The sequence below is a fragment of the Telopea speciosissima genome, chromosome 10 (assembly GCF_018873765.1).
Source record: "Telopea speciosissima isolate NSW1024214 ecotype Mountain lineage chromosome 10, Tspe_v1, whole genome shotgun sequence".
Classification (NCBI taxonomy): domain Eukaryota; kingdom Viridiplantae; phylum Streptophyta; class Magnoliopsida; order Proteales; family Proteaceae; genus Telopea; species Telopea speciosissima.
This window is the reverse complement of record NC_057925.1, coordinates 11,517,019-11,539,829: the sequence shown is the minus strand read 5'-3', so window position 1 is coordinate 11,539,829 and position 22,811 is coordinate 11,517,019. Positions and strand designations below refer to the sequence as shown.

At 38.9% G+C, this 22,811-nt stretch overlaps 3 protein-coding genes across 3 annotated transcripts; 1 reads left to right on the top strand and 2 right to left on the bottom strand.

The window, feature by feature from the left end:
* Nucleotides 1–9,690: 9,690 nt before the first annotated feature.
* LOC122643233 (probable calcium-binding protein CML41) lies at nucleotides 9,691–10,191 on the bottom strand. The gene has a single exon (XM_043836876.1). The coding sequence runs from the start codon at nucleotides 10,189–10,191 to the stop codon at nucleotides 9,691–9,693; it is 501 nt and encodes a 166-aa protein (XP_043692811.1).
* Nucleotides 10,192–18,582: 8,391 nt separating this feature from the next.
* Nucleotides 18,583–19,254, bottom strand: LOC122643232 (agamous-like MADS-box protein AGL62). Its single transcript, XM_043836875.1, has one exon. The coding sequence runs from the start codon at nucleotides 19,252–19,254 to the stop codon at nucleotides 18,583–18,585; it is 672 nt and encodes a 223-aa protein (XP_043692810.1).
* A 1,656-nt stretch (nucleotides 19,255–20,910) lies between these two features.
* Nucleotides 20,911–22,119, top strand: LOC122643230. Its single transcript, XM_043836874.1, has one exon. The coding sequence runs from the start codon at nucleotides 20,911–20,913 to the stop codon at nucleotides 22,117–22,119; it is 1,209 nt and encodes a 402-aa protein (XP_043692809.1).
* The last annotated feature ends 692 nt before the right edge of the window (nucleotides 22,120–22,811 follow it).

The following is a 22,811-nucleotide window of genomic DNA, read 5'->3' as shown; positions in this document are numbered from 1 at the left end:
TTGTAAAAAGTGTATGCATGGATTGGGTCCCAGATTTGAGTGATGATGAGCATTCTTGATTCCACATTCAAAAGTCATACAAATACAAGGTTTAGTTTATACATCGACTTACAATGGGGTGGAACCTCAAAAAACAAGTATGTTAAATCCTTAATTTACAAATAAACAAGTTTTGGGAGGAAATTAACAAATAATAACTAATCTAATCTTCTTCTCTACCAAACAAAATTGTACAAGTGAAGTATATGATTCAGTGCCTCTTGGGTGTCAATTCAAATATGAATAGCCAAACTACATACATGACACAACACGGTTAAGGATACGTGGTGTTGTACTTGTTGGGTATTATAACTTCTGAATATAAAAGAACTAGAAAATTAAAGAAGTTATGTATATATGCTATATGATACCTAAACATGGATGAAGTTATAACTTGGTGTTTCAATTTATTTATTTTTGTGCATTGGGCTCGAAAGAGACTATTTTTGTCATTTTGTAAGGATATCTTAATTCAATTTTACCCAAAATGGCTTGTATGAGATGAATTTAATGTGATCTAAGACAAACTATTTACCAAAAATTAAGATCATACGAATATAGTATATTGTTGTTTGTTGACACAAACATGACTCATTTATCATATCCTGTTCATTAGGGGTGAAGAGATTCCAACACAACACGAAGATGTCCTGACATGACCTATTGCCACACCTAGTTGCCCTGGTACCTAAGAGATACTCTTAATACACAATATCATGGTCATGTAAAAGCATATGTGAGTGGATAGTGATTGGGTCACGATAATCATATCAAATGGCACTACAAAACTAATGCTACACAGGGGCAGTAATTATCACCGTTGAGGAAATAATAGTAGTCTACCATTTTTGTAGCCCTATCAATCCCATCTATTGAATATGTATAAACATTTGTCTTCTTCTTCTCTTAAACAGATCTAGTTATGCTTGTACTAGTAGCTTCTAAGTTCTTGTATTAACTTGCACAGAAATTTTATTTAAACATATAAAGTAGTTATAAATTCCATACTCAAAAAGTAACATGGGAGTATTTAAAGAATGATCTGATTTGTTTATCTTCAACAAGATAAATAGCATTTCACTGGTTCTTATTTTCTTGATCTGAACATGGTAATGATAAATTTGTTTTAATTGAATTTTAGAAAGAAATATGCACAAAAACATGTTTATGTGTTATATATACTTAGTTAGGCTGAATCTTGATTCAACATATATATTTTAGTAGGCCTTGTTGAATAAACTGTCAGGATGAACAAATATTTATCAGTTGCTATTTTCCTTCCCCATGACTTCCTCTTACGTCCCTTCTACTCTCTCTCTCTCTCTCTCTCTCTCTCTCTCTCTCAGACACACACATTGTAACGCCTCCAAAACCACCCAAGCGGTTTAGGGACATTGACGGTCCACAAGATCATTTATGTTAAGGAGATATGAACCGGAGTAGAACAAAAATACAAACATAAGTCTAAAATGTATAGATTAAGGCTTCAACTAAAGTAGGGTAGTCAAACTAAGTTATTACAACTTTTAAATTAAACTTAAAAATCTTAAATAAAGGTTACAATCTCCAAAATTAAATTAAACTCAAACAAACTATGAGTTCTTCTAAAATTTAAAGGAAGTGTCAAGTGTCTAATAGTAGTCGTCCTTTTCTAATCCAAACGCTTCATCCTCTTGGACCTCCTCCTCTAGTACATCCTCACATCCAGGTTCGCATTCATAAAGTTGTTCATCTGAAAAACGGTGAGGGTAAGCTTCGGAAAAATATTAGCAAATAAATCCACAACAACTATACAGGTGTGAAAACATGCACAAGTAATACAAAATGTAAAGACATACAATAATATGTGTATCTAGATCCGAAAAAAAAAAACAAAATAAAATGATCATAACCGTATTTGCTTATCACCACTACCATAATGAAAAGTATATATGACAACAATCAACAAAAGATAGTTTCAAAGAATGTAAAATAACAAACACATCACTCCCTAATGGACTAGTGTGAACTAGTTACCATACACTGGTCAAGGCCCTCATGATAGCGGCGTATGAACTCCAGCTATGATCAACTACAACACCACTGTTCCCTCTCAACATCAAGAAACTAATAGAGAAACTAGTGACCAAACTTGCCCCAGACCGAATCAAAGCCCCTTAAGGTTTTACCAGCAATGCCCTCCTGGAGAGTTTTTTATCATCTCCCTCTTTCTAGTAGTGTCCATATAGCTCCAATAAGGGTAAACCCGTAGCTCAAAAACTCGCCAACTTATCTTTACCCCAACATATTCACCAATGTCGGTAAGATAAACAACAAAATAACAATCGTGGATTTACTTATAATTTAGGGCTATACATCCAAGTTCGAAACTTAGGGTCATGACTCCCTAATTCCACCCTAACACATATTATTGAAAAGAATGAAAATAAAGTTTAAAAACAGTAACTTTCATCAACATATTAATGCATAAAGTGAAGAACAATAATAGGGAAGATTGGGCAAAATCTTCGCAATCACATATCCAACAATAACATCAATGAAAATTAAAAGATAAACCCAAAACAAAATCAGATTTTTATGCATCATCCACAAACATCATGCATTAGGTTATAATCATGAAGAATCATTCAAAGACCTTCATCATACTATCAACAAATAAGCATTGGATTCATTAGTCTATAAACATGACATTATTAAAAATTCTGCACACACATATGTGAATTAAATCATAAGGATATCATCATTCCTTGCAAGCAATCATGTGTGAACAATTTAATTGAGTAAAAACATGAATGAAATATGTTTTTGGCATGATAAATCTCAATCTAAAACTAAATTTCAGATTTAAAACAATGTATCAAAATAAATTTTATATGTAAGGAAAATATCAAGTATAATGGTTGAAGATCTACTCACATTGTGTGAAGCGACTAGGGTTTCTATAGGTGACCTCAAATCAATGCTTCAATGATGTTAATCTACCTTTTTCTAGTTCAGAATCCCTTTAATGGAGTCCCATGAGTAAGGTAATGATGAAATCAATTTCAAGGTATTGCTTAAACAAGGATTTGGGAAACACAGATTTTTTGACAGAATGACCTACCTTCAATAAATCAGCGATATCTCTCTTCTTAGATATTCGTTTGGGCTGATTCAAGTTGGGTTTCTAAAATAAGAAATGAGGCTACGTTTTATTGTGAAATAAGATTTTCTCAATTTGACTCCAAAAGGGTCGAAATTGGACGTCAAATGGCTGATTCTATATAATCTGAATCTCCTTCTTCTCTTTCCTTCTTTTTCTTCTCCTTCTTCTTCTCCTTCCTTCTTCTTCTTCTTCTTCTTCTTCTCTTCTTCTTCTTCTCTTCCTCTCTATAGTCCACGAATTTTCCTCTCTTGCTCTCTCTTTCTCTCTCAAATTTATGATAAAGGGAATGGGGTTTGAGATTTGGTTATTGGGATTTAATCCTAACAAAAAAGAAAGAGATGAGAAGAATTCTATTTAGTCTCTAAGTAGATCTCTTTACTTTTCCTCTAATGAAAATATTTTAAAAGGAATCTTGACTTAAGATTTTTTAAATTAAAATTTTAGATTAGGTAGTTTAATTTTAGCTAAATTCCTTTTTTGTTGAGATTTTATTTTATAAAGACTTTCTTTTTCCAAGATTGAGTTTTTCAGCCAATTGGAAATTGCCACCTCACCTTTCCTTATCAATCCATAATACTTTCCCTAACTAAATTCTTACAAAATTCAAAGACCTCCCAGGCTAGAAATCGTGGAAGTCCCTTTTTAAGCCCTATAAAATTATAAGAAATAAAATGTTTAATTGCACTTCTAAAGAATAGAACTTTAGACCTCTAACAAATTAAATTAAATGTTTGAGCACTAGGCTAGGTTACTAACTATGAACTATTTTCCAAAACAAATTATATATGTTATAAATAAAACCCTAATTCTATACTTAGGTAAGGAATAATTCAAATTAAGGGTGTTACACTAGGGCACACTACTTACCATCATGTGTGCACCCTAGCAAGTCCAAGATCCTACACTTCAACTTGCGTCAATCCTATATTAAGTAAAAAGACCAAATTACCCCTAGTCCAAAATTAGGGTATTACAATTCTCCACCCCTTAACAAAATTTCGTCCTCAAAATTTAAACTTACCTGGATCGCTGAATAAATGCGGGATATTACAGTCCATCCCCCTTAAAGAAATTTTGTCCTCGAAATTTACATATCAAGATCTCTAAACAGTTGCGGATACTTGGATCGCATGTCATCTTCTTTCTCCCACAATCATTTGAATATCATGATTCCTCCAGAGAATCGTCACAATTGAATTAGTATGGTTATATAGGACTTGCCCTTTGTGATCCAAAGCAAATAGGTGTTTTCTCGAAATCTGAGTCACTCTCTCTGACTGCCCATCAATTATTGGTCAAGATAATATGTTTAGAAATTTAACCAATTTACTAAATCAGACTCCAAAAATTCAACTTTGATCAAACTAAATCTATTGACCAATATAAATAATATCCAACATGGTAACTTGGTTCTTGGTTCAAATCTCATGATGTCTTGGAGGTTTTTTGGTATAGGCCGGTTAGGCAGTGGATCAAGCTCAACATCGATGGCAGCTCGATCGGGAACCCAGGAAGGGCAGGCGTGGGGGGTGTGTTTCAAAATCATCAAGCCCAAGTCATGCATTCCTACTGCAGATACCTGCGGGTTTCGAATAGCTTTGTGGCGGAGTTTGAGGCTCTGTTAGACGGGCTTTTAATTGCTTGGAAGAGTGGCTTCATGGACCTTTGGATTGAATATGATTCGGCAGCTTTGGTGTTGGCCATTCAACACTCAAACATTCCGTGGTTTGCGCTCCAAAGATGGTAGGCTCTCAAGCCTTTCCTTGACTCCTGCAATTGGAAAATCTCGCATTGCTTTAGGGAAGCAAATACTATCGCAGACTATTTGGCAAAGCATGCGGCGATTAACGGAGTGTCTTCTACTAACTTGCTCTTTCCTAGTCATATTGTAGATCATTTGGCTCGTGATGCTATGGGCTTGCCTAGATATAGATTTGTTATGATTTAGGGGAGCTGGCTGGCTGGTCCAGTCTGTGTTTGTGTTTTGCTTTCGGTTTCTTCTTGTTTTTGGAGTTGTGACTCTTTTGCCTTTTCTTTAACACAAGGATCTTCTAGCAAAAAAAAAACTTGGTTCTTGGTTAAAACGTTGTATCACTAAACTAAACCAAAATCAATCTTATTATTCTTGCACTACTGATGTAATATGCAAACCTGGCCAAATAAGTCTTTAAACTTCCTGGACATTATCTCTATATCTTTATTTATTCAATCATAGTCTATATCAAAGGTCCAAAATAAACTTTGCTATAGCTGAACCACTCACACTTGAGTTAGACTGACCAATAAATTGACCCATAATTGACTTGGTCCTCAACCATTCGACATTTATCCATATAGAATCACTCAAGCTCAAACCATTTAAGTTCTTTTGTGTGAACCAACTAGAATCATAAATCACCTAATCTCGCATACATGCACCTCAGAATATAAATTGTTTTTACCTTAGCATGTTCCATTGATAAGTTTTCAAAATATTTTTAGGGTATCACACACACACACACACACACACACACATATATATATATATATATATATATATATATATATATATATATATATATATATATATATATATATATATATATATATATTTCTCTGCTGGGACGCAAGATGTGCCAAGACACATGGGGACCAAAATGACCGCCTCGCCTCTGAATGATCGAAATGGTGTTGTATCCCACCCCATGTGTATCGGCGCAACCTGCTCCCCCGTACACTCCCAGGCAGAGAACATCACCTTATATATATATATATATATATTTCTAAAGGAACCATTGTTATCCTCTCAAGTGCATTGCACTACCCAATGCACTGTTAAAGTGCATTGGACGGTGCACCTCACTTGTGCATTCGAAATGTGTTGTGGCTGTTTAATCCATAGTTGGAAAACCAGGTTTTCTGACTCAACTCGCCTTTCAAAAAACCTTGGTGACTCGGCCTTGTCAAACCCAATCATGGTGACTCACTTTTTTTTTTTCTTATTTTTTATGCAATAAATATGAATAAATTAATAAAAATTACAAAAACATAGAAAAATTATGGAAAAAAAAGTAATCACATATCAATGCATTTTGAGTTTATTCCATTGAACAATAGAAGGGAGACGAGGAGCTAAGGGTTTTTTACTGTTTTACAACACAAATTTACTATTTTACTCAACTCAATTTCTAAGTGAATCGGCTTTATGGCTTTTTTTTTTAAATGACTAAAATCGCAAAGTCTATCATGACTCGGGTAAAAATACTGAGTCTGATAACTTATGACTGAGTCTCATCATTTTTTACCCTAACATAGTTTACTCGACTGTTGACCAAGTTTTCCAAAATTTTGACTCGACTCAGGAAACTCGGCCAAATCAAAACCCGGTTTTTCAACTATGACTTTAATCTCGACAATTTCTGAATCTGACTGTCATAGTTGCATTTAGCAATGGTAAAGTTTAACCATTTCTATTTACAAACTATTTGCAACATTATCTTGAACTCTCTTTGATTTATTCCAGGCTTTCTCTCCATCATTGTTCTCCTATTTTGGATAGGCTCAAGAAAAGGCTTCAGTTGTGGAAGAGCAAAGCCCGTTCATTCACAGGCCGTTTGGATATAGTTCGAGCTATGATGCAGGCTTCATATCTTTATTGGACTAGAATATATGGCCTTCCCGGCTATGTGATTTGGATGATTGAGTCCATCATGTGTGCCTTGTTGTGGAAGGGAAGTGACAATAATAAATTCCTTCACACCATCAGCTGGACGTCAGTTTTCCTTCCAAAGAAGGAGGGAGGACTAGGTCTAAAGAGAGTGAAAGATGTAAATAAAGCGGGTCTTCTTACGCTTCTTTGGAAAATTGTTAAAAAGAGAGAAGGTTTATGAACTCAGTGGATTTATTTTAAATACTTCAAGAAAGACTCTATTTGGACAGTCAAATGCGGTTCTGATGCTTTTTGGGTTTGGAAAAAGATTCTAAAGTTGAGACATTTGGTTCAAGATCACATAGTTAATTTTCAAGATTGATGATGGAATGTCCACAAGACTTTGGTTAGACAATTGGCACCCATGTGGAGTCCTTCTCTCAGTGTTTGGAGATAGAATTAAGTATGACCGGCGCTAAAAGGATGGCACTTGTCTCTTCGATCATCTATAATGGGTCTTGGAGACCCAGTCCTTTAATTTCTTCAGATCTTTAATTTGTCTTGGAGCAACTTCAGCATATTGGTAGAAGGCCTCCGGCAACGGTGATATTGTTAAATGGAACCCCTCTACCAATAAGATGTTCCCTTCAGCGTCGGCGTGGGAGCTTATTAGATCTAAAGGAACCATTGTTTCTTGGTGGAACTTGATTTGGTTGACTCACCACATCCCCAGACATAGCTTCATTACATGGTGTGCCCTCACTAGTTCCCTCCCCACTCAGGAGTTCCTTTCCCACAGGAACATCTCTATCCCCAATTGTTGTCTCTGTTGGAATGATATGGAGAATATTGATCTTTTGTTCTTTAATTGCCCTTATTCCAAGGCTATTTGGGCTGGAGTTATTCGCAAGTGTTGCCCTTCTCATGTGCCCCTCTCTTCCTTTGCCAGAGAGTGGAGTTGGATTAGACAAGAGTTTAAAGGAAAGTCGATATGTTATAGGGCTGTAAAGATGATTTTTTGTGCTACTATTTATCATCAACGTAGACGGACCTCCTTTTCTCGGTCTCATATGTAGATTCAGAGTGCCATTGAGTTTGATGTCAGAACTAAGATCAATCTTCATGCTTCGGACTTAGATTGCTTCAAGAATCATCATATTGCTATTTCTTGGGGTCTTCAGATCAGGCTCTATTAAACCTTTTGCTGCTTTGTTGTTTTTTGTTTGAGGCTTGGCCTCTTGATCCATTTGAGTTGTTGTATCTTCTTTGCTTTCTTTATTAACAGTTTGTATTCATCCAAAAAAACTATTAGCAACAATAATTACAATTGTTGAATCATTCCTATTATTTTTGGGACAGAGAAGCTACAAATTGGAGTTTCTTTTTTCTTTTCCTATTTCTTAGCAACTTTTTTGTTCCGGTTCATTTCCAGGAACCAAAAAATGAACCGGTCTTAAGAAACAGATTTCTCTTATTTTTCTGTTCCCAAAAAAAAAAAAAAAAAAAGAGAAATAGAGAAACAAACGTGTTATCATGCAGGCCCTTAATCATTATCTATATATTGCAAAACCAAATAGCGACCTTTAAGTATAAGAAGATTTTTTTTTTTTGGTTCAGTGGGACCCGCTACTAGGCAGCCAAGGGATGGGCACCAAGGGGGTCAGCCTTTGATGTGGAGGAGAGTACATTGGTTGGGGATGGAAGGGGTGGAAGGTGCATATCAAGCACCGATGCAATGATGAGTACTTGATCTACTGACCAAGCATCGGGCATGCTTTCAAGCGAGCAGTGCCAAACCAACCAGAGGGAGTCTAGGTCTGTAGGGATAACAAGAAATTACAAACTGGGTGCCGTTAGAAACGTGTTTGTTCTTCTCTCAGGAATACCCTTGAGAAGGGGTGCCCACTCGTCCGGGCATGTGTAATCTTGTTCAATGATTTTGGATTACACTTTTTTTTTTAAAAAAAAAATTTATGGGAGGAACAATGAGTTGGACAAAGATGGAGAAGCAAATTTGAGTGTGGATTGGAAAAATAAAAAAGCAAAGGGAACTCGAAATACAAAATTATATCTTGTATTTTTTTATTTTTTTTCTTCTTGAAATCTTCTTTTTCAAGAAGGCAAAGAAAAAAAGAAAGATTTTCTTATTGACATTTCTGTCAAATAATTTTATTACTTTACATTTTTTTGGCATTTTTCGTATAACGTGCCTTTTTTTCTTTTTTTTTTTCTTTCAATGGAGGTAAATTTTGTGATTTAATTTTGATATACCTAAATATAGCCACCCCATGATGTCACACCACGTCACTATTGTCAGGGATGGTCCGATGGATAAAAGCCCACCGAGCCACACTCACGTCTGCGCCAATCGACCTGGAATCAAGGATTCAATTACATAAGGGGATTATCCATCACATGGGAATTGACTAATCCTATTCTTAATATGCCGCTATTAGTTAGAGCCACACTCCTATTCTTGGTTGGATTGGATGTTCCAAATTCCAACAACCATTTGTGACTTCGGTAGGGGTGCCCTTCTTGTCTCAGGAATACCCTTGAGATGCTCTAGGGCTGCTGTCCTTTGGTTGTAATTATTCTTTTTCTTGCTCAGTAAATTTGATATATCGATAAATTAAAACAAAAAAAAAAAAAAAAGAACATAACCAAGCTTGAACTTCATACTCAGTGCATAGCAAACCTGTTCATAATTATTAATTATGTGGTACACACCGGTCTTACAGTCCTAGTGCCTAACCCCCACTTGCATTGCATCTTTCAAAACAACTAAACAGGGGAAGGGCCATTATTTTTATTTTAGTAAACTGCTTATTTGCCACACACACACGCACATAGAACAGGTCCAAACACTGTTACCGGATTAAGCCATCATCTGCTGGAACTCAGGGAAATCAATCACACCATCGCCGTTGAGGTCGAATGCCTTTATGATGCTCTTGCACTCTTCATTTGACATTTTGAATATCCTCTGCAAATCCTCTGATGTAATGGACCCAGACGTCTTCCCAGCGAACATCTGAAAGCCTCTTTTCAGATCATCATCCCCACCTTGACGCTCCATCAACATTGCAAAATCATCAAAGCTGAGTGTCAAACTGTCACCGCCTGCTGCAACGAGTTCATTGGTCACAGCTTGAGCCTCCTCAGGTGACATGAACTCCTTTTTGGAGGCCAGGTAGGATCTGAGTTCAGATCCTTCAATTTTCCCATTACCATTAGTATCCAAGTAACGAAATATTTGTTGGAGTTCATCATTTCTTGATTGTTTTTTGGAATTCTGAAGGCGATGGACACTTAGCACAAAGCTCTTGTTGGAGAAGCATTTGGATAATGTGGCCTTGGAAACAACAGCTGTTGCCATTAGAGTAGCTAGGATTGAACGTCGAGAGTAGTATTTGTTGCTTCTTGTTGCCTCTTGCTCTTTGCTGTGATGGAAATGGAAGAACATGCAAAGAGACTTATATAGAGACTTCACGGTAAGTACCAAAGAAAGAATCAGATTCTAGTGCTTAAAAAGGACTGGTCTAGGTTAAAAGTTCCCATATTATTGAATTGTTGGAATATTTGCCTAGATAAACATTCATTGGAGTGTTGCTTAAAGACAAATCATTTTTAGTGTGAGAAAGAATAAGTATCCATAGCTTAAAAAAGGACTGGTTGTTGAAAAAAGTTCCCAAATTATTGTCATATTCGCCCAACAATCCCAAAGGTGTATGCATGGGTTGGGTCCCAGATTTGAGTGATGATGAACATTCTTGCATCCACATTCCTAAAATTTTGATTATAGGTAACATTGTAACATAAACTAATTAATAAAGAACATTATATGCCAAATTTACTCGCTAAACATGGAAGAATTAACTGCATCCATTCTTAGGAGAGAAGCATAAACCACTGTTTCTGCCGTGACAGTGGCAGTATATATACCTATGAGTCTAAGGAAATTTAAAGGAATTTGTGAATAGACATACTTGAGCTAGCTTAGTCTACGAGGATGATACTTTATTTTGAAATGGTGTGTGGTGGTGTGTGAGGCCTGATTTTGATTGGAGAGCCTCTCCCAACCTTGAACCTAACAAAGTGGAACCTATACCCGGAGAGATTCGGACAAACTACCCTAAAATGACAAAATTTCCCTTGGTAGGGTTTCACTAGCTAAATGACTTTAGAATCGGCCCAAACTTTACAGTTTCCTGTAATTGGTGTCACTGCCATTGTAAATACAGTCAGAGCTGCTAGGAACGCTAGGAACACTTTCTAGTCACTGCTAGATGTCTGACAACTCATCTAGAGTGTTGCCTGTAATTGACTGACCTTTGTAACTACCATGGACTGCCACTATCACTGTACTAAAACAAGATGCACTGTGTTCACAAAAACAACACACATGCACTGTGTTGACAACAATGATAACCAACACATAGACACTACCATGTGCACTACGTGTTCAACATGAAAAATTAAGGGAAAAAAAATAAGACTCACGAAGAGATAGTCAAAATCACACTGTCACTTTGGCCTTCCCATCCACAATGTATCTATTGCAGCTGTTGTTGGGCAAATCTTTCTTCGATCCATTATTACAGTGAATTTTTTTTTAATCAATCAATCAAGTTTATAAGAATTGAAAAGAAGCTTTAGATACGTATCTATGGTTAGTTGGTCATTCTCTCTATATTGCAAAACCAAATAGCAACCTTAGATATAAGAAAAAGGGAAAATTATGTCCCCCTCCCCTATACTTTGCCCTAATTACACATTCCTCCCCTTGTTTTTCCCACCTTACATTCGATTCCCCTATAGTTTTCGAAAAATTACTAATTCCTCCCCTGCCGTTAGCATCTGTCTGTTATGTGCTGACATGGCGTAGTTAGATTTTTTATAATACCCAAATTAACCCTTGACCATTGTGAGATGACCCATTTACCCTTTTGATAAAAAGCCAAAATAACAAGGGAAAGGGAGAATGACTTGCCCTATCTTCCATCTCCAAGCTTCATCTTCAACCTTTGAGGCGTGAAATCCCCGGTGGCGATACCCCTACCATTGCTTGAGTAGGGTTTAAACTCAGTTCCAATTCGAATCTTCAAGGTATCTGAAGAGCAAAATGCAGAGGTGTTGGCTGCTAGTGTCAGTTGTTAAGGACCAGATGTTGACGCCAACGATCACTGCACTGGTGAACGGCGATGGATACGCATATGCTAAAATTATAGTAGAGCAAATCAAAGGATACCTCACTTTCATAACCTCCTGAGTTCTGGCATGATGCATCTTATTCTTCTTCATCAGTTCTTAATTCAATATAGACCATGTCTATTTAATTATTAAATACATAAATATATGTATATGTTAACGTGTATATTGAAGATAAGGGTGGACCGGGTCTATAACCGGGCCACCAAGATTCGTTGGTGATAAAGCTTCCCTAATTATCTCCTATATCTAAGATATTCTACGAAATATGTTTCCTGATTTGATCACCAAAATTGTTGGTGATATCCTAAAATATCCTACTATACTTACCTCCTGTAATTGTGCATTCACCCTCTATATATTTGGGTGCCAATTGATGTAAAATTCATTCGATCATAATGAAATATATGGCTGTGTAGGCCTTGGATCCGTGGATGTAGGGCTTATGGCCTGAACCATGTAAAACTTGTGTTCTTCTTCTTCCTTTATTCTCTTCTATTGTTTATGTCTAATATCATAAACTTAACATGGTATCAAAGCTTAAAGGTTTGGTCCTCTTCGATCTTTGTCTTCCACTTGTTGCTGCTGGTTTCTGGTCTTGATCGCACTATCTTGCCTGAGGTTGTAATTGCAGCCCTCTGCCTTTGCAGTCGCCGCTGTCTTCATCGCACCACTGCAATTGTTCGCAAATTGCTCCTACCCAAATACCCCGGTCAGTCCCACCGCAAATTCCATTTCAATTTCCCTTCCCTATTTAATTCCATTATTCCTTTTCTAATCCCCCACCCACGTTCAACGTTTTTTATTTTTTTCTATCTTTTAGTTTCCTCAACCCATCTAGCCATTCTTCTCCTTTTCCTTTTTTTGCTTTTCACATATATTTATGTCTTTTTTCTCTAAAATCCCTCCCACTGAAACCGCCCATCCCACCCAAATTGACTTTAATTCTTTTTCTTTCTTTTTTTTCCCCCCTAAATTCCCTCTAATCCCAGTCTAAAATCCATCCAACATATCTCTCTCTCTCTCTCTCTCTCTCTCTCTCTCTCTCTCTCGCGGATACCCAACCCAACGTTTGAAACGGACTTTACTCTCTTCTTTTTTTTTTTTTTTAATTTTCTTTTCCCATCTCACCCGTACCCATATTCCTGGCTCATTGATGTGCTACTGTAGCACTCCTAACCATATCTTCTTCTCTTTGGTTCCCATTTGGGCCACAAAACGAAACTTATTCACTTTATCCCTCTCTTTCTGTTTTGTTCCTACCGTCCTTGAGTCGTGCCCTGAGTTGAGGTCCCTTATTGGGGCGTGCCTCAGGTTGAGGGCTTCATCATGGCCTCCAAACACGTTGGTTCTATGCAATACTGATGTTCCTCATCAGCTTTGTGCAACGCTGGTTCAATGCAAAACTGTCACCACCGCACCAAGCATATTGTTGTTTCACGTTTTGAAGTTTTCCGGGTCAAGCTCACTGAGGACGATCCCCAGTTTCGCTTGCGGGGGGATGTTAACGTGTATATTGAAGATAAGGGTGGACCGGGTCTATGACCGGGCCACCAAGATTCGTTGGTGATAAAGCTTCCCTAATTATCTCCTATATCTAAGATATTCTACGAAATATGTTTCCTGATTTGATCACCAAAATTGTTGGTGATATCCTAAAATATCCTACTATACTTACCTCCTGTAATTGTGCATTCACCCTCTATATATTTGGGTGCCAATTGATGTAAAATTCATTCGATCATAATGAAATATATGGCTGTGTAGGCCTTGGATCCGTGGATGTAGGGCTTATGGCCTGAACCATGTAAAACTTGTGATCTTCTTCTTCCTTTACTCTCTTCTATTGTTTATGTCTAATATCATAAACTTAACATGGTATCAAAGCTTAAAGGTTCGGTTAGCATTATCTCTCGAGTGCCATGGAGCAGCATCATGGTCTTGAAATTTTTGAGGTGTTCCATTAGATCTAAGGTTCTGTCATAACTTCCGATCGAGGCCATCTTGAACCCTCGAGGAAGGGGAGCCCTCATTATTTTGTCGGAGAGTGTTGTCTCATTGGAGAAATTTAGATTAGTAGCTCCCTTCGGTTGGGGATCTTGGTCCCTTCGGATCTTTTCATTTGTTTTTGTAGTTCTTCTATTTTTTCAGCGAAGTTGTGTTGATTTCCTATCCCTGGAATTCTACGTTGGAGGATCTCTTTTTGGTTGCCCGGTTGTTGATTGTTCCTAGGTAGTTCTTGTGGATGAGGATGTTGTTGAAGATGCTTGGCTCGATCCGATTGATTTCCTAGATGTGGTTGCTCATGCGGGAGGGGTGGTGGTTTACTGGTTTCCACCATATCTGCTGGAATTTGAGTTGTTGTTTCCCTCCACTTGAAGTTGGTCGCGATGGTGTTGAGGATCGTGAGTCTTGTGTCTCTGTTGTTCACCATTCTATAGCATTATCCTCATTAATAGTTCCAGTCTCTCTCCCATGGCAGCAAATTGACTTTGGGTGATCGGAGCATTGGGATCTACTCCCTCATTGCGAGGAAGTGCCTCTCTTGGATGTTCACGGCGACTATCACTGTGGTTGGGGGAGATTGCGGATGGCAGAGCATTCAGTTGCAAGTCGATGGTCGTCAAACTAGGATCTACATTCCTTGATGTTAATATTGTTTTCCTTCCTTCGTTTCTACTTGATGGTAATATTGCTCCGTAGCCAATTTCTAGCCCCACAGTAGGTGCCAATCTGTTGCTGTTGAAATCTTCCCTTCATGATTCAGCTCCGTCCTACACAAATAGAACCAGAAGACAGAGCAGGTGAGTGCCTTAGAATGGGTTCTAGGGGGGACTCTCTGATGCCTAAGTTAGATCTCAGAGCAAAACAGAAGTTAACTAGGCCGGAAAGCTTGGCTCTAAAGCTTCAGCATCTTAACCTATAGAATAGTAATCAAAGACCTTTTCTTTCTCCTTCGTTTCTTCTACTTATGCTACTTTGTCCTTCCCCTCCTTTAGGGTTGCGTATTCCTTACATTAGGCGGGAGATCCTAAGGGAACTGTTAACCGAATTTGTCAGTAATGTCAGTGATTGTGCTCTTGGCATACCACATGCAAAGTGTTAGTCAAATAGCAGTCCATGGGATCATCTCCTAATTTCCCTGGGAAACCAATTATAAAACAATTAGGGTTTTATACCTCCTGGGTTAACCCATGGTCGCAGGTGCCTATTAAATTTTAGGGTTGCCCACGGTTGCCCATGGGAACCCTGGTGTAACCCATTTAGGGTTTGGTATGAAAAACCAATACCCAATCCTTCTCTTTCTTGTCCCATAAAATTATGGGATCCATAAGAGAGAGAAAACTCATCTCTTTTCCATCCCATGAAAAGAGGGATCCATCCCATACCCGAATGCGCAACATAAAGAGATTGATTCAGGTTTCTTTCACATCCTAGATTATCATATAATTAAAAACAAGAGAAATTAACAAGAACTTACTAACCTGTTGAGCCTCAAGTGTTGCTCCTCCAATAGATAGTGGTTCTTCCTCTAATGAGCACACTAGGTAAACAAACTTGAACCTCCAATGGTGCGGCCAAGGTTCTCCAAGTCAATCCAAAATCTTCTTCTTCAAATCTTCAAGCATCGATATGGGTTTCCAAAACCCTAACTCTCAAAAGCTAGAGAGCAAGAAGAAGGAGAGAGAGAAAGGGAGCCAAAACCATCCAAGGGGGAAGGGAGCCAGAAACGTACAAGCCTTTTTCGCCCCCTCCCCCCCCCCCTTTTGGTGTGTTTTTATAATATGGGTTTCCAAAACCCTATCTTTGAAATCCCAGTGAGAGTGACACTCTCTCTCCACATTGACTTGAACCTGTTTAAACCTGATGGGCTTCTAATTGGTGAAGAAGCAGAATCTAATAGGAAATATTTAATTAATTATTTATTTTATATTTAATAGATAAATAATAATTAGCACCACATCAACTAAATTAAATAATTAATTAATTAATTAGCAAATTCCAATTATACCCTCACATAATAATAAATTATTATGTACCAACCCACCACTAATCAACATCATCATTATGGAATCTACGGCATGTTCACATGTCCTGCCAAACCCAATTCCATAGAACATGTCCATATGGGAGCATTTGTGTACGTTATCAGATCTCGCAAAACACGATAAAATATTTTCAAATAAAACTACATATAATTTAGGGTGACCGGTGGCAGTACGTACATTCTGCCAACTAATTCTTGCGTTCTTATACTGTAATCATAGATTAGGTATAAAGTTGATCTCAACCGTTCATGAAGTTTCACTTAGTGACAGGTTCTTGGCTCTTACAGTGAGAGCCTCGTGCTCTCTCTCTCTCTCTCTCTCTCTCTGTGTGCAACCCTTCTCCTCCCATCGACCTATTTGCATCTCTCTCCCAGCCTTCTCTCTTTGTCTCTCCCCCTTCCCAACCCTAGCTCTCTACATCTCCCTCCTTACCTTAGCCATGAACCTTGCAGAAAGCCAGAAACACCTCTCTGCCCGCTCTGTGCCTCAGCATTCCCTCCCACCTTATGCTTTTGCATCCCCTCCCATCCCACTTATTTGCATCTCTCCCAGGCAAATTCAAGTGGCTGGTCGATTCTTTTCCATTTTAGTAAGATGGAAAGATGGCATTCTATTCTTGCTTGCAATAGATGGTAGCGTTGTCGATTCGGAGTTCCTGAAATCAAATCGAACAACCAAACTGAACAGAGAAACACATTACATTTCACAATAATGATCTAACTAGGGTAAAGATGTTTTATAGATGAAAAGGAGAAAACAGGGGAAGATGTTAATTGCTATCTACCAGACAACAAAGCAACAGCTAGTGATTGATTTGCCCCTTCTCATTAACAAGGGGGGTTGGCCAAATAAGAGGCAGATGAACTTTGAGAGAGCCTTCAAATAAAACAATTTATCATTCGATTGAATTTTCTAAAATTAATGTTTGTGATTCGTAGATGTATGCCTTGGGGCTGCTCAATAAAGGGTGAAGAAGAAGATGTCCTTGTACTCTCAATTGAACCAAAGATAACTAATGGATTGATAGTAGGATGGGAGAGGATAGGAGCCAGTAGCCTCTGAACTCAGTTGCATTTCATCCACCTACCTCTGCTTCGGAGCACAAGCTCAAAATATCACATCACTTTTTTGGAGGAGTAGTAGCCCGAAGGTCACCACAATAGATTGATTTCATGAGAAATCGTCTCCTTTTCGCACCATTTCTCATGAAATCAATTTGTTCTCGGTTCCCTCAAGCTATGCAACTTGGCAAAGACAGAGAAATCTGTGCCAACCCCAACTTCCCAACTCTCTTAAATTACAAATCAACGATCTATAGGTATAGATAGAAGAAGATATCTGCTTCCTTTTCATGTCACTGAAGAGTCATAATGCTTCCTTGTTGTTCACTGTAAGAAACGAGAGAGAGAGAGAGAGAGAGAGAGAGAGAGAGAGAGAGAGAGAGATGAAGAGGGAGGTGGGGAAGGGGACTGTAGGAATTGGGCTGTCATCTTTGGGGAAGGAGGGAGAGATCAGGTTGTAGCCGGTTTCAGGTAAATAGTTCAACGCCTGTGATTGGATAAGTTAAATCAATGGTTATCAATGGAAGAACGAACTGTCAAATTATTTTTGCGTACGTACTGCGACCTTTTAGCCTAAAATAGGTTTTACAAGAACCATTTCTAAAATGGCATTGGATCCAGATTCTGATCCGACCATCCACAGACAATCTCTATTTTGATATTGTTCCCCAATTGGACAGTGGTGACCATGTTGAGTAACACTCTCACTCACGAAATGCTCATGCATTCCCAGAACATTGGCTTTGACTCTGTTGCATCTTAGTCATTGATGATCCAAAGAATGCAGTCACTTTTCGCAGTGACAAGGTCCTCTCAGGTACAGGGCCTCGGTGACACATGTCTATCACATGTCTATCCCATCCTACATCTTGCAGTAATACATGAGGTAATTGGCAAAGTAGATTCTTCTCCAATGCACAACATTATGTGCACTCACATTCGTACCCTGACATCAAAAAGTTTAGGCATACCCAATGTGACCATCATATGATAAGGGTGCCCAGCCCAAATCCTAGTCGTGACTACCATTTTAAGTAAAACTTAAGGACACATAACACTCAAAAAAGTTTATATCGCATGTGATGATATTAAACCAAAATGTATAAAAGTTCAATACAAAATAAACCAGATTGAACCGTACCAAACCGGGTTTGATGGACACATAAAGCCAACACAAAGTTCCTTAGGCATGATTCTAGCATGAGGCTACAGCCGAGGGTCCGACCGGATTGAGGGTTCTTACTTCTTAGACCACTCTCTGGTCTAACCTTGTTATGCATGTCCTCATGCCATTGGAGATAAGAGTCCATATATATCAGGATTCGAGATTAAAAATCCATGCAATATTATTCATAAGTCGATCCTTTGTTTACATAGATGACCTATAAGGGAACTATACAGATAGACAGAAAGAGAGAGAAGAATAAGAAGAAGAAGAAGAAGAGTAGTTCAGAAAAGACCACGTCCAAGACTAAGACGATAACCATGTCCATGAGGGATGATTAAAGAAGCATTATTTGGATTTGGGGTAGCTCTTGTTGCTGGAAAATGATCCACCATTCCCATTGGATTGATAGATAAGAAAGGGGAGGTAACAGCAGCTTTGGCCAAAAGCTCTTCAACCCGTTTCGTCATAGTCTGGTTAATTTCCTCAATACAAATTTGCAACTGATGCAGCTCAAGCAATCTCATATTTTCAATGGGTGCTTCCCACCATGGTTCGCTCTGCTTCGCTTCTGCGGTCGATCGGTTGAATGCCTCGGCTCGCTTCGTCTCTGTTTCCTTTCGGTTGAGCACCTCTGTATACTTTCGGTTGAGCTCTCGAACACTGGCTGCACGGTGAGCAACCACAAGAGGCAACACAACGGCTTCCTGTGGCGGATTGTTTACAGTGAGGAACCTTTCAATGATGGACCCCACATTTGGGTGGCCAAAGGAATACACCTTCCCTGCAAGAGAAAAGACAATTATGGCTATCTCGGCAGCACACAGAGTACAGAGCTCACTCGCTTTTTTGAAAAGGCCTGCCCGGCGTTTGGAGAAGGTAACCTGTCGAGAAGCCTCACAATTGATCCTCTTGATCTCAATCTTCTGACGACCCAAGCTTCGTTTCCCTGCCATCTCACTGAAAAAATAAGAGAAATTGAGAAACTGTTCTTCTTTGGACTCAATTGACACAGAATTGAGGTTAAAGAAGGTGGATTTATAGGCCTTTCTTTCCTCCAATTTCATTTAATCTATCCAAATATTTAAAATTCTTGCCTCTATATCCTCTTATTTCCATCTTTGAAGCTTTAGCCACTAATTAGGAAAATTTAGATTCAAATATCTTATGAGATCTAGATTTCTGGGTGCAATGTTATTTCTCCAGTTTGATCTCCATTGTCGACTTGAAATCCGAAAGCCAAGCTCAAATTAATTTCCTTTTATATGATGTGGTGTTATGAAAAATAAGAGGAATAGTATTTGTTGTTAAGGATGTAAACAGATCGAATTCGGTTGGATAGTGACATTATCACATTCGTATCTGATTATATTTGGACATATTCGGATGATATCCTATTAGTTTTCGGTCGGATTCAGATATTTTTCGGATAGTGACTTTTTAAATATGGGTTCTCTTAAATGGATATAAACGCGGATCGAATACGAATTTTTGACTATCCGTTGACTTTTTTACCATTTTGTTGATGAGGGTTAGGGTTGAGACTTGAGAGTTCAACAACAATCCTTTCTTCTACTATTCTTAGTCTTTGATTTTCTTACGTTTTTTACTTTTGATTTTATCTTATATTTATTTTAATAGATATATGACTTCTGGGTTGGCAACTGTTTTATATATTTAATACTTATATACTTATATATATTATTTATTATACATAAATTAGTATATATATAAGAATATATGCCGATAATATGGTACGGTACCGGTATTACATAATTCGGTACGATATCGGTATGTACCGCCGGTATCAACCTCCATGCCAATCTTGTGCTGAGTACGATACCATTTTCTCATACCAAAACCATACCGAATTGTATTCTATATCGTAGGGTGGGGTAATATGGTACGGTACTGGTTTCGTAAATGGTTTCGGTACTGAATTGACACCCTTAGGATGAAGTTTTGATTTGGTGCAATGTGTACACACATTGTTTGAGGAATTGGATTATCTCCGATTTCGGTCGAATTGGATTGGAATCGGCTGGATTCACTTCCCGATTCAAAAAATTGATTGATTTTGGCTGGAATTGGCTGAGGACGATCTGGTTGCTAATTCAGTTTCCTCGAAACTTGTTTATACATTTCATTCTTGCAAAAACTCATAGTTCTCCAGGTATCATATTACTATTTCAAACCCCTCCTAGCCAAGATAGGAATGGAAGAGAAATTTTAAGCTTAAAAAAGGAATTTTTGTAATCATTACCCCACATGATTGACGTGATTGAAGGGGGAAATTTTTGGATGGCTGCAATTGGTGGAGCATTTTGCATGACAGGCAGAGAGAGATTGGGGGATGCCCAGGACCAGCTGTGTTTGACATTGGGGGCTTCCTAGGTTTTCCTACTTTCCTGCATCAGCCTAAGGTTGCATAGGTGATTGCAAGGTCTTATGCGAATGTGACACGACCTTTGCTACCTGAGATTGAGAGTCTGCCGGCCCCAGTTCTAGATGGGTTACTCACGAGGATCAAGATTCCCCAAGCTGCGTACGTGGAACAGTTGAACATGCTTAAGTTCGCGCACCTGGGAAGGCTGAACTTTAGGTTTACCACGATGGACAAGGTTCGAGATGTAGTGAGGAACTGGGGTTTGAAAGAAGGAGTTTCAATGAAGTCGTTAAGCAAGGGATTCATTATCTTCAGATTTCACAACGCAGAGGACATGACATGCATCTGGAGAAGAAGTCCTATTCGCGTGGATGGACAAACCCTGAGGTTCCAGCAGTGGAGAAAAGACTTCATGGTTGATGATCAGGCTATCACAAACAGATTAACCTGGATTCGTTTTCCAGGCTTGCCGCAAGAATACTGGCATGAGGATATTATTCTATTGATCGCAAAGGCGGTGGGGAGGCCGATCGCCATTGACAGAAGAACTAAGAATTTGCACTTTGGGCATTATGCGAGAGTGTGTGTGGATGTAGATGACTCTGTGCCTCAGGTCGAGGAAGTTTATGTTGAACGGGAACAGGAGGGGTCCATGGAGATGTATGTCTTCAAGCAGAAAGTTGTGTTTGAGGATCCGTCAACTCGATGTCATCGATGTCATCGGTATGGGGATCGAGAGGAACATTGCAGAAGCCGCGAGATGGAGCATGATGATGGCATGCCTGATGCCATTAATGACGAGAGGCAAGGCCAGTGCATTTCACACCAACAGGAGTGGCGTCCTAGAGAATCATCGGCGGCAGTCGAGGGTGTTTCAGGGAGCTCGCCGGCAGGGGTCAGGGCGGTGGGGGAAGCAAAGTTGGTTTTGGACTCTAATAAGGAAACAATGATGCAGGCTACGGATTTGGTGCAAACTGTTGTGGTTTTGGCAGCTGGGAAGGAGAATTTTCAGGGAGTTCAACCTAGCATGCCTACTTCGGCATCACGTTCAAACACGGTGGTAGTTGAGACCACCGTGCATGGTGGTTCAGATGTGCATGGTGGTTCAGATGGGATTAGTTTGAGAGTAGATTCTACTCCCCGATCTAGTTCTTTGGACCAGGCTAAGGCTTCACATGATGTGAACCGGCCCACTCCTATTCAAATTGAATGTCGCGACAATGGTAGGACAGCTGTGGTAGTTCATGTAGATCATTCACAAGAGGATAAAAGTGAAGGAACAGAACTTTTCTTGGAGGCCCCACGCAGGTGCCAAGTAAGGGAAAGACATATTGAACAGGGCAATATCATCATAGGCGCACGACGTAGAGGGAAAGGTGCACTTGAAGCCAACTCTGTTGTATCTCAGAGCCAGGAAAATTCTAAAGAGTTCTGAACATGCGTTGCCTCTTTTGGAACATCAGGGGGGCGGGTAACAGTAAAGCTAGAGCACATCTGCGAGCTTTAGTGAAGGAACATAATCCGGATTTTTTATGCTTGGCTGAGCCTAAGATTGGTGCTGAGAGATTTCCTCGTCGTTTTATCACTTCGTTGGGGATGTACTCGGACCTTATTTCAAATGAACGTGAAGAGGACCCTGGCAATATTTGGTGCCTATGGAAGATGGGACTGCATCGGCCAGTGGTGATCAAGAAATCTGAGCAACATATCTCCATGAGAGTAGAATTAAATGGGTTGAGTAATATTATCTTAGTGGTTCATGCGAGCTGTTTTAGGGCAGCTAGAAGCCAGCTATGGGTTGACCTGGCATCGATTGCAGGTATGGCTTGCCCTTGGCTAGTTATTGGTGATTTCAATGCTTACCTTTATGCAGGAGATAAAAGAGGCCCGGGTATTTTCAACATAGGCTCTGTAGAGGAGTTGGCAGCCATGTTAGAGGCGGCAGCTCTGATTCTGATTCACTCAATAGGCAACAAGTACACATGGATAAATAATAGGAGGGTGGGGAATGTGCAAGTAGTGCTTGACCGAAGTTTCTGTAATGATATTTGGGATCTGCACTATGCAAGGTAGGTTCAGTGAGTTTTAGTTCGTGGATCCTCTGATCATGCACCTCTAGTGGTGTGA